The sequence below is a fragment of the Podarcis pityusensis genome (assembly GCF_964106645.2).
Source record: "Podarcis pityusensis genome assembly, chromosome: 7".
In the NCBI taxonomy this organism is placed as follows: Eukaryota; Metazoa; Chordata; class Lepidosauria; order Squamata; family Lacertidae; genus Podarcis; species Podarcis pityusensis.
This window is the reverse complement of record NC_138031.1, coordinates 57,656,843-57,669,759: the sequence shown is the minus strand read 5'-3', so window position 1 is coordinate 57,669,759 and position 12,917 is coordinate 57,656,843. Positions and strand designations below refer to the sequence as shown.

The window sequence follows — 12,917 nt, the reverse complement described above, 5'->3', positions numbered from 1 at the left end:
CAGAACTCTCTTCTCAGGTTGGACACTTTGTTCCACTACATAATATGCTGGGGAAATTGAAATTCTCCCCCACAGCTGAAGAGTTCTTTGAGTTCTCTCATTTTTAATATCAGATTTCTGTCCATTTATCCTTTGGCATAGAAACTGATCTGTCTCATCTACGTAAATGGTTGGCAGATTGCATTGTTGGCAGATGATGGCATATATCATATTAGAGGCTGTGCAGGTGAAAAAGCCCATAATGGTGTGGTTCATGTTGTTTAGTCCCATGATAAGAGTGGAGAGCTAACATTGCTGTTTGTAGCAAGGGTTTGTTCTATGGCTTATATGATTCAGGATGCATATTAGGTTAAGGTTTTACATTTAAAAGGCAGAGCAATAGAAATGCTGACAAGAGGATCCATGAACAGGATCTGGAAGCTCTAACAGGTTTCTGAACTTTCCAATTGGATATACCGGTACATTATTATTTTCATAACATCTTTCTCCCATTTTAAATTTATGCAACATGCATTGTTCAAACTGTGTATATGATTTCTCTACATCTCCACTTGTACAGTGGAATCTAGAATATATGCCAGGATTTGCACAGAGTTAAGAGTCTAGCTACAAAGCTAAAATATTTCTATTGTCCATTAACTGTGAATTGTTTAACTACATTCCAGAAACTGCATTTAGAAGACATCTGAAAACAGCCCTGTATAGAGAAGCTTTTGAATATGTAATGTTTTATTATGTTTTTGAATATGTTGGAAGCTCCCAGAGTGGCTGGGGCAACCCAGTCAGATGGGCGGGGTACAAATAATACAATTGTTGTTGTTATTGTTGTTGTTGTTGTTATTGATGAAATAACATATGGGTATATTTTAGTCATAGGGATGCGGGTGGCACTGTGGGTTAAACCACAGAGCCTAGGACTTGCTGATCAGAAGGTCAGCGGTTCGAATCCCTGCGATGGGGTGAGCTCCCGTTGCTCGGTCCCAGTTCCTGCCAACCTAGCAGTTCGGAAGCCCGTCAAAGTGCAAGTAGATAAATAGGTACCACTCTGGCGGGAAGGTAAACGGCATTTCCGTGCGCTGCTCTGGTTCGCTAGAAGGGGCTTAGTCATGCTGGCCACATGACCCAGAAGCTGTACGTTGGCTCCCTCGGCCAATAAAGCGAGATGAGTGGCGCAACCCCAGAGTCGGCCACAACTGGACCTAATGGTCAGGGGTCCCTTTACCTTTACCTATATTTTAGTCATCTTTGATATCAAGAAATATTTATGACATTTGTAAGACTCAGGCCCTTTCCCTCCTTTGCCATCTGACAGCTCTGCTAACCCAGCAAGGTTAAAGAGTTTGCTCAACTGAGCATGAAGGTTTAAAGCAGAAACATCTCAGGAGAGCAGCAATAAAAACACAGATCTGTGTCACAATAAAGGAAGCTGTAATATATTGCATCTTGGTTTTACTACTTTCACCTAGTAAAAATAGCTTAATATTTCAGTTTAGAAAGTGAGCTAACAGTGGGTGGAGGATGCAAAAAAGAAAAAAGAAAAAAGCAGCGTGGCTTTTAAATACCACTAGAAAACTATCACTATAAATAGTCAATGAATAATTATAGACACTGAACAGGCAACAGAGCCCAACGCTAGCAGAAGTGGTCAATAACCACTATTTGAATTGAACCCAGTAGGAATTGGGCCAGGGCAGACCCAGACCATGTCATGATAGGGACAGCTGTGTGGTTGCATGCATGCGCCAGCAATTCTGAATTGCATAGTGGTTAAGAGGGTGAGGGTTTCTGGCTGAAATCTCAACTCAGCCATGAACTCACATGGTTGCCTTTGACAAATCACTATCTACTAGTTCCTCCCTGATCCCGTCCCTATAGCTACCGTATAGCGCAGAAATAGGGAGTACTGAGCCCTTAGTAAATGATACGAAGCAGCACTCTTCCATTTAAAATGGCTTTTTGCCACCATATAAACAGAGTGGCCTGATACCTATACTCAGCATTGTGGACAGCTGGGATTACATTCAGAAAAGTTAGGATGCCACAACCTGAGAATTGGCCCAACCATGGCTGTTTATTTTGAATAGCATTTTATGATTCTCTTCATGAGTCTGTCATGGTTGATACTGTTTGCAATGAGGAAAAAATGGCTGCGAGATCCAACTTTAAGTAGGCCCATCACAACTTGGCAGCTTCCTGTTCAGTTGAAAGATAGAGAGTTGACCACTTTGTCCAGCTCCTCAGACCTTTTTGGTGATTTTTCAGGTCTAATAATGCTAACTTTATTTATTCAATAAAGTATTTTCATAAACTTTCTGAGTTTTTAGTTCATTGTCCTTGCTTCCTGTCACAAAAGTTTTAAGCCATAAAACCACCGCTGAGAGGGCATTGATAGGAAATTAGAGAGTGCTGTGACACTGAGATTAGAATATCAAATGGATTGAGCCAGGCCCTCAGTATTTAATAAAAATGGACACTGCCAGAAGGGATTACAAGCAACTGAAAAAGAAAGAAGCATTGTTATCTGGAAAAATATATTTGGCAGTCTTTTAACTGACACTCATACCATTGGCATGGGTTTTAAAGCAGAGTGAATGGTTTCACTTGGCCTTAAATTTAAGTTTTAAAACAGATGTTGGTTACTGAAAGTACTATAAAAAATTAGGAACCAATTCAGTTTCACATTGGTGGATTTTAAGAGAGTATGATCTAAAATTACTCATTGCTATTAGTAGTAAAGCTCCTGTCAATATGATGGGTGGCAAACGCCAAGCATCATGGGGGGTAGCGTCGTTTGCTTTGCTTTTCCAGTACATGGTGCTAGAGCTCACTTGCCTTCACTCAGTTCAGCCCAAAAGGACTGGGCTCCATTGGGTCAATAGCAGAGCGTGGCAAGGTAGTAGGAATGCCCACACCTCCCCACTATACAGTCCTTGGGACTGACACTTAAACAATGATGGGAAGATACAGGCTTCTGCCATGTTTAGACCACACAGCCCTTCGTCAAAGACCCTGCTGCCATGGTGACGCAAGCAAGAAGACTCAGAGAATGAGACCTGTTGTACCCTTAATCTGCACTCTGCCAACATCACAGATCTTTGTGCTATGGACCACAAAGGAATGGCCTGTATGATATGGGTCAATGGTGGGAAAACAAAAAAACTATCCTCCTTTCTCTCTCCTCCCCATTGTGTCAGGATCAGGCCTTGGGTACCCTTGACAAGACAGAGTTTGGGCAGGTGGGAAACAGCCCTTTGTTGTAAGATGGCTCTCACAGGCTTTGTTTATCCCACTCAGAACAATGCTTGCTAGATAAGTTGCTTTTCCTATTTTGCAGTTGGAAAAAAGAGGTTGAGAGATAGGAACTTGCATAATATCACCCATGATCTGAAGGCCGAAGTGGGACATGAACTCTTATCTTGCAGATCCATGGTCCATTGTATATATTGGAAGTCACATTACCTCAGCAGGATTAAAACGGATCACTAGAAATCTGCTGCCTAAATCAACCACAGTTAATACACATTTCATTTTCACCATAATGATCCACAACCTTCACAGACAAATACGTATATCAAATAATATTTGGGTCCCATTCAACCATCACAAAGACGCCCCACAGTTAGCAGGGCACTGCTGTATATGATTATGGTTGCTATTTTCACATTCTCTTTTCCTTGAGTATATTTTGGCTCCAGCCCTCAAGCCACTTCCTCTGGAGCAGCCCCAATGACTTCTGTGGGAATGTCTTTCTCTCAGGAATTGTATGTGTGTATGTGTATGTAGGCTTAAGGATTATAGCCTTTTGATTCTGAAATATGGATTTACCATATTTGCAAGAGTATACCTCTTACACCACGGAAAGGTACAGGATGCTGTTCCTTTCGATGTGATGTTAAAAACAAGGACTCCCTTTGAAGTAGAATGAGGTGAAATTAAAACGGCAGGTAATTTTGTTTGAAGAATTTCAGGTTTTGCTACAGATGTTTCAGCACAAAATGTCTTCTCCCCTCATGAAATCCATAGTATTTATTTGTTCGGTAAGCAAAATAATTTCCCTGCAAAAACATGACACACGTGCACACACAATGGGTAGTTTATCTCCTCTTTAAAACAGCCTGCTTTATTTTTACCAATGAAGTCTAAAAGAAAATGTTTAAAATAATGTTTTGTTTTTAAAAGGTGAGTGAATCAGTTGATGAAACAATGGCTTATAAATAAGGTCCATGAAGCTACTCACATAATTTTGTTACATTCGGGGTGCAATAACAAACATAAGTGTTTTTGTTCTTTGATAAGGCTGACCTCTCTATTTCCACTTAGGCCTGATGAGCAGGGGAAATGACTGTGGAGGTACAATGTCAATATACCGGTAATCTATTTCCTTCTTAGCTCCAGGTTCTATGAGTAGCATCTATTCCAGTGTTTCCCCAATTTGGATCTCCAGCAGTTTTTGGACTACAATTCCCATCATCCCTGACCACGGGTCCTGGTAGCTGGGGTTAATAGAAGTTGTAGTCCAAAAACAGCTGGAGACCCAAGTTTGGGAAACACTGATCTATTCTCTACATTTGATGTTACTCAAGTAGTTCACAGTGGTAGTGGACTGTGAGAAGCAGGACAGACATCTCAATGAGCTAGAGGAACTTTTGTTGTGCTCCTGGTATTATTTTGCACCAAAATTAAGTCCTACAGAGAGGTCTACTGAAGCAACAAAATGATATTATTATTTTGCACAAGACATTCCCCTGTCTGCCCCAGATTATTCCACACATTGACATATCATCAGTTTGCTATTTAAAAGAGTGCTGCACAGTTATTATAATCATTTTGTCTTGCTTTTTTTTTTAAAAAAAAAAATACAATACTTATTCTCTGCAGCTTGGAGCTAGAAATATGTTGTTACCATTAGCAGGAAGGTAGGTGAAAAGTTGGTACTGGCTTCTCTTTCTCTTTCCATTGCAGACATAGAAATTAACTTGGACGGGACTTGTAATTCTCTGATTGCGGAACGGTGGAATCTCAATCACCAATGAAGTCTAAAAGAAAATGTTTAAAATATAGTTTTGTTTTGAAAAGATGAAACAATGGCTTATACAGAAGGTCCATGAAGCTACTCACAATCATACAAAACTTTAAGGATATGCCTCCAGAGCTTTGTAAGAGTATTTCCTACACATTTGAATTTTCTTACAGTGTCCTGTGCCATGGGTAATCCGAGCAACTCAATGAGAGGGTTTTTGGTTTGTTTTTGCAGTCATGCATTTCAGTACAAAATGCACCTGATGCGAACATGTGTGTATTTATTTATTGCTGTATATACTTAAGAACATAAGAAGTGCCTGCTGGATCAGGCTGATGGCCTTTCTAGTCTAGCATCCTGTTCTCACAGTGGCCAACCTTATGCAACACCACTGTCTCCTCCTGTGGCTTCCAGCACATGGTATTCAGAAGCATACAGCCTCCAATTGTGGAAGCAGAACATACCCATCTTAGCTAGTTGCCTTTGGCAGCCTTATCCTCCATGAATTTGTCTCATTCTCTTTCAAAGCCACCCAAGTTGGTGTCTCTAACCACTTTTGGTGGGAGTGAATTCCATATCTATCTGTCGTATAAGTACTATGTTTCATCTGCCCTGAATCTTCCAACATTCTGCTTTGCTGGATTACCAGGAAAAAAATTCTCTATCCATTTTCTCCATGCTATCCATAATTGTATACACATTGATCATGTCGACTCCTACACATCACAAAATTAAGATAACTGCAGATTTCAAACAGATTGCTGAGTTCTGCTTTGCATATTGTTTCAGAAAGTGTAAATTTGTTAGATTTGGCTTTAAATGCATATTGACTCAAATTTCTCATCTATCCATAACAGTCACTCAGAATGTCTCTCCCACATCCATACACAAACATACAGTGTGTGCACATTGTACTGATATTATGCTAGCTGAGTGATGAACATGCACACACACACGAGAGAGAGAAATTATGATGTTTCTCAAAGGGGAGATACTTACTGGCTTACACAACTCTTTGTCAGTTTTGGCTTCCATTTCCCACACGTGATGACCATCTAAAAAACAAGAACAAGAAAAGAAGTTGTCTAATTCTACACCGTTATCTATTCACAGGTGTCAGAAATGAAAAGGGGATCTCCCTTTTTGAGACAGCCTTAATTTAATATTACACAGAGAGGATGAAGTTGAAACAGGCACGTTGCTTCTTTTGTAGTTTTTGATTCTCCAATGCAATCAGCCTTCCAAGATGATCCTAGCAAACATTTCGCAGGATGTACAGGAAAGACAAATTGAAGCAATAAAAGTGCTAGCACATTTGCAAAGCTAAGCAGGATCTGGTATGGTTTCAAATTGAGTGGGGAACCACATGTTGAGATTCCTGCATTGCAGGGGATTGGACTAGATGACCCTTGGGATCTCTTCCAACTCTATGATTCTGATGGGCCATAGTGGCTGGAGCCAATGGGAGTTAAAATCCAACAACATCTGGAGTGCCTTTGGTTTCCCCATCCCAAGGCTACAGTGTTGGACTTAGGAGAGTTGGCTTCAAATTCTTATCCAGCCATAAAGCTTTCTAGATAACTTTGGGCCAGTCGTGATTATCCCCCCCTCTCTCTCTAGATAACCTGTGTCCTAGAACTGTTGTGGGCATAGGAAAGAAAAGGAGAAACTGGACATGAGAAGTCTATTAAGGGCAAAGGGCACAGACTAGATTCCACTCATTGTTTTATCAGAGCTGAAAATAGGATAGAATGAAAATGCTATACCTAGAACCATCTGAGCTGGTTAAGAGTTTGTAGTCCTTTCAGCTTTGTAAATGAATTACCAGAGCTTCAGGCTTTTTCTATGTTCAATCTATTCTGAAAGATTAATTACTTGAATTGGGATTCTGTTTTACAGATCCTGCCAACTCATCAAATCTTTCAATTATTTTTTACAGTGCCATTGCTGTATATTACTTTTTCTTTTTCCCCTTTTAGGCTGATTACAAATGTGTGTCTGTTCATGAAAGTTTTTTAGGTGTTACGTTAAAGGAAGGGGTTGTATCGAGTCCTTTGACTATCTGAGAAATAGCAAGAGTTAGTGTTGCTCCAGTACAAAATTCTCTTGAGAATGTCCAGACTTTAGCTGCTGCAGAAAAGTTGAGGGGAACAGATGACTCAATAAGAGTTAGTGACATTTCATTTAACAAAAACATAAGGAGGAGAAACTGTTATGAAGCAGAGACCAAAAAGCAAAGAATTAAAAAAGCAAAGAATTAAAGAGAGAGAAAAAAGCAGGCAATTCCTCATGTTACGTCTGGTGAACCAAGAGGGAAATCTCTACACCCACGGACTGGGATCAACTCCAGGAGAGAAACCTTAGAGCACTACGTCAACTTCTTACAGTAAACATGTTTTGTAGGTTTATCTGGATCAGCTAATTTTGTTTTGTTTTTTTAAGGGGGGGGAAAGTTGGGAATGGATGGAATAAATTTTAGGGGTCTCAAAATGCTAAAAGACTTGCTTATACTGGAGAAAAAGGTCTTATGTCAGTACAACATTTGCCAAGTGTCCTACCCAAGTATGCTAGATGCCGTCTCCAGTCAGAATGTGCCGGAGGAGTGAGGAGTGATACACCACAAAAGTTTCCATTGTAAGGCTGCCACATCTGCATCAGCCTGGCTGACTCACAGCCGAAGGCAACTCCCTACCTGGCCAAAGTCCAACAAAAGTACACCAGAGCAATTTATACCTTTCCAAAATGCAAATAATTCAAATTACAGACATAACATAAAGCTGAAACAGACACATTTCAGGCATTCCCTTTAAAGTTTAACTCACTCAAGTGATTCTCTCCAAATGGACTTTGTTGTTGTTTTTGTTGTTGTTGTTGATAGTGTGTGTAAAAGAAAGGGAGACGGAAACCTAGCAAACCACTCATATATGCTCCTCTCATCTATCCCCAGAAATCTTTTTTTGGAACACATAATGTTTCTTCAGTGAGGTGTTGTTACTTTCTGTACTGGAGCAATTAATCTAATATCTGACCCTTTAAAAACCTGGCATTAAATTTGTTTTGATTTCTTTCTTTCTTTCTTTTACAGTTTAACTTTTTGCCCAAAGGCTTAAACAGCATTTTCAAAACTGAATTTTAAAAGACACACATAGACAACTGAAATAGTTCATAGCTTGCCTCTGAATGCAAAATTCTTGAATTGTTTGCAAACAGACAAATTCTAAGATTATATCCATTGTGGGATTGTTGCTGACACTGTGAAGCCTATCATTAGTCCCCCTCTCTCTTTTTTTCTTTAAGGGAAACAGACTCACTAAACAGCAGTCAAGCTTTCCTGTTTATACAGCTGAAAGGGGAGTGGGAGGGAAATCCCAGCAGAAGCAAAGGCCACTGATATAATTTGAGGCTTCCACCTTCACGTTAATGGGCTTTCAATAAAAGGCACTAAAGAAAACAATGCAGATGAGGTGTGCGTTCACACATTCACTTCTTTGTCAAAGTCCCCACGTTTTAGTGTGTGTGCTTTCTTTTCAGCAAACATGTGAAAGGGTTAACAGGACTTGTGTTTCTAAAACATGTCTGTGGCTGGTTTTGTGTTGGCGCAATACCAAAAATAACCACAATTAACTCTTTCAAAAGTGCACTTGTGCATGTTCTAAAGAACAGCACACCGTTATGAAGAAACACGATTATTATTTTTTGCGCGTGAGGAGACTAGGTGGCCATATCCAAACAATGAGAACCGTTTACAATTTTAAAACACCACCGGCAAACCCTTGCCATGTTTCCTTGCGACACAACAGATAGGGAAGTTTCCACAGGAGGAGTGAGGTAAATTAGTTCTCTTGCATGAAGGCAAGAGCTTCAGTCAGAAACTCTGGCATTTGGAGATTGATAACAGTGGTGGCCAATTCTGCACACCTACCGCATTACTATATAGGCTGGTTTTGAATTCCTAAAAATATAAGCGGGGTTCTGAAACGGAATGGCTGAGTGCTGAATGGGCCTTTGTAACTCACTCTGTATCAACTGCTCTCTACGGAGTTAAAAAGGAAACTCTGCAGAAGTCAAAAAGTAAAAATATTCCAAAACCATTAGGGAATTCCCTGCAGCATGAGTCACAGAAACGGCTTCCCCACCACACCCATCTAGAAGATTTCCACATAAAAAAGGCATTGTGGGCTTGTTCTAACACAGCAGCAGCAAGAGCAAAAATATATTTTGTATATCTCACCACTTCAGTTATTTCTATTGAGATATTGTTGCTACTTTTACTTAGCATTTTTCTCATTTATTAGAGTCTGTGGGAAAAGAGGTTTCAGAGGAAACAGGCTAAATCCTTAATGAATGAGTGCCATGGATTATGCTTCAATTAAGATGAAATAATATATTTAATATGAATGCAGTGTGATTCAGTTAATGTGAACATTATTAGTGTGCATAGTCTTACCAAAACCCTTATCCCATTCTTAGTACAATCACATTAACTATGATTTGTTGGAAACATGAAACATCAAGCATGGATTATTAAACTATCTTGTTTGAACAAACCATAGTTAAGGTTAAAGATTAAGGTTTCAACGTAATGTGATTACCTGAAATTAGAAGCCAAGGCAGCAACACTGAAAGAGGAGAGGAGATTGCATCCACCTGAAGCCTACTCATTCCCATCAAGACAAACCATCGACTAGTTGCAATATGAACACAGCACTTTTAGGTCCTAATTTCAAGACAACACAGCCTGCCTTTATTTTTCAAAGATTTAGATAAAATAATTGCCTGCAATGTGGCTGAGTAGTGATGAATTTATAGTACCAAATTATTAATTAATCTGTATGTATAGCTTCCAAATTATTAATTAATCTGTATGTGACCAGGGGCTTTCTACGGTAGTGCCAAAAATTGTGGAAACCCCTCCTTTAGGAGATTTGTCAAGCTCCTACCCTTCCAGTGTACAGGTAGGAACTTAAACACATTTATTTAAGCAAGATTTTGATGCTTAGCGATTGTTGCCTCTTCAAGTGCTTAACATGTTTTACCTTGCTGCTGTTGTGCATCTTGATTTGATTTAGTATTTGTGTGCAGTTTTTCCAACAACAAAGGGGAGCTTAAAGCTTTATTTTCTTTCAACTATAAGGAATGGCTATTTATGTTTTTTGTGGGGGTTTTTTAAGAAGCTTTGTGGATATTTGCTATAGAAAACAAAGTAAAAATATCAAATTAAATAATTCATTTTGCTTAATTATGTTTCTCTTATTAAATTTTGGGGTTTGAATTCTGCTGCTGTTGATCTAATACTTTAACCACATGTTCAGACTTCAAACTGAGATTATTGGTAAATACCCTAATAATCAAGGGTCTTATGAGGAACTTTTGAGGGGTTGACTAGATGGCCCTTGGGATTCAAGATGACTTTAACAGATTGGACAACTGGGTCCAAACTAACAAAATGAATTTCAGTAGGGGCAACAGAGGAAGGCAACCAAGATGATCAAGAGTCTGGAACCCAAGGCTTATGAGGAATGTTTAAGGGAATTTGTTGTGTTTATCCCGGAAAAGAGGAGATTGAGAGGAGCTATGATAGCTGTCTTCAAATATCGAAAGTGCTGTCACATGGAAGATGGAGCAAGCTTGTTTTCTCCTGCTCTGGAGGGTAGGACTCAAACCAATGGATTCCAGTTACAAGAAAGGAGACTCCAGCAAAACATCAGAAAGAACTTTCTGACGGCAACAGCTGTTCAGCAGTGGAACGGATTCCCTCAGAAGGTGGTGAATTCTCCTTTTGAGGAGGTTTTTAAGCAGATGTTGGATGGCCCTCTGTCATGGATGCTTTAGTTGAGATTCCTGTATTGTAGGGGGTTGAATAAGATGACCCTCAAGGTCCCTTCTAACTCTATAATTCACTGAAAAAGTAAGTGCAAGGTGGTACCTACAGTTTACAGAGGAGTATAGGATGTTTCAATATGGATCTGGCGTAAGTAATCTCTCTTCTCACAGGTGAGAGCTGAGTGCAGCGTAGGGAACAAAGGTGAACAAACGACCCCAGAAGGAGCATGATGTGTCCCCCACCAATGATACTACCCCTCTCCAACATCCCATACTTCCCATTGGACTACAGCTCCCATTATCCCTAACCATTGGCAATGCCAACTGGGGCTGATGTGAGCTGGAGTCCAATACAATTTGTAGGGCACCATGTTTCCTAACCCAACCAGAGCTAAATTGGGCTGAGGTGGCTCTGAACATCTGCCAGGAGTGTAGGAGTGTGAGTGTAAGAGATTCTGGGTATTTTTTTTTAGGGATTTGGGGATTCTCCCATTTTCTCCCCATTAATGGTCCACCATTTGTTTGGGGTTCAACTCTGCTGGTATTCCAGTAGAACTCTGGGGTTTGAAATGCCAATAATGGATTGTGTGTGTGGGCGCACACACCCTATTTAGTAATGTTCGCTTATCCGTTTCCACGGTGAGTGGCAGTTGCGGCCCACCACAGCACCTCAAAAGCCCACGGAGCCTCGCCATGTTGTTTTGTGACCATTGGCTCGCCTCCCTGGTCGCCATGGAGCATTGTGGGCACCGCCAGACCCTTTGTTCAAATTTTGCCAATCCGTGGTGGCCTGGGAGGCGGGGCTTGGGGAGTGGATCTGAGGAGATCCAGGCTCAGCACAAGCAACCTCACTGTAAGGTTGTGAAGCTAAACCGGCATGACTTCCCCCAAATAATTCAAGGAGCTGCAGTTTAAGGCTGCTGAGAGTTGTTAGGAGACCCATACTCCCCTCCTAGAGTGACAATTTCCAGAATTCCCAGTGAAGAAGGACGGATTGTTAAATAATGATGATGGTGATAATCTTATTATTTGCATGCCACTCATCTGACTGGGTTGCCCCAGCCACTCTGGGTGGCTTCCAACAAACCACTCTTGGAATGTGGGAGAAGGGGATTTGTGGTTCTGTGAACAACTTTCAGCACCCTTAACAAACTACACTCCCCAGTATTCATTGGGGGAAGTCATGTCTATTTAAAGTGCTTCAAATGTGTGGTGTAAACTACGCCTCTAATCCTAAACATACTTGGGAGTAAGCTCCACTAAATCCAGTGCGGTTTATTTCTGAGTAACCATGCATAAGGTTATGCTGCAAGGCTGTGATTCTAAGTATGCTTATGTGGAACAAACCGTTTGAAACTGTACACAAGTATCTAAGGGTCATATTGACCTTAATAGCCCTCATTGAAATACTGTATGGCAAGACTCAGTAACAGTGATACCGTCTTACGTGGATGGCATGCATCCCATACTATCTTTGCCTTTTCCTGTGCTGCAGCGTTAGGAAAATCTGAAATGTATTTCCTAACAGCGACGTCACAGCTACTGTGTGCTCGTGAAAGGATTCCGCACTGCAATGGTTCCATCATCTGATTAAACTCCCTGCTAAAGATATCTCTTTCTGGTAAGTGGCCAGGGACCCCTTTATAAAACCAGCACCACTCCCGGAAATAGGGACAAGTGACCTTTCCACTAACTCTTGTGCTCCAAACTGTACAATTCTCATGTTTCTAGCCCCTCTCGATGGCAGAGGCTTTCCAAGTGCCTTGCAAATGAGCAGACACAGAAATGGATGCAGCAAGCAAGTGAAATGGGTGTGGTGGACTCTGAGAGATAGGCAGTCGCAGAAAACAACATTATGCAGAAGGCATGTGACCGAGGGATATTCTCCCACTTAAGTTTATTACGTGAACTGCAGCTTGACTACCAATCTGAAACTTGACCCTTTTCTGGCCTCTTGCCCCTCAAACTGCGACTGCTGCTGGCAATGGAAAGACCAATGGAAAGATCTCGGAGAATGTAAGATCTTTTACCAAATGGAGTTCAGCCAAAAGTCTGCTCACTAGTCTCCACGTCT

The 12,917-nt window shown here is 40.7% G+C and overlaps 1 protein-coding gene across 3 annotated transcripts in view; it reads right to left on the bottom strand.

Annotated features, from left to right (window-relative positions):
• Positions 1-12,917, bottom strand: part of NFATC1 (nuclear factor of activated T cells 1) — a 140,230-nt gene that overhangs the window by 43,054 nt on the left and 84,259 nt on the right. For all 3 annotated transcript variants that reach the window (XM_081014164.1, XM_081014163.1, XM_081014165.1), the window contains exons 7-8: positions 6,020-6,075; positions 4,904-5,036 (exon numbers count right to left, since the gene is read on the bottom strand). In XM_081014164.1, the coding sequence (XP_080870290.1) occupies positions 4,904-5,036; positions 6,020-6,075 (189 nt within the window). The remainder of the gene's footprint in view (positions 1-4,903; positions 5,037-6,019; positions 6,076-12,917) is intronic.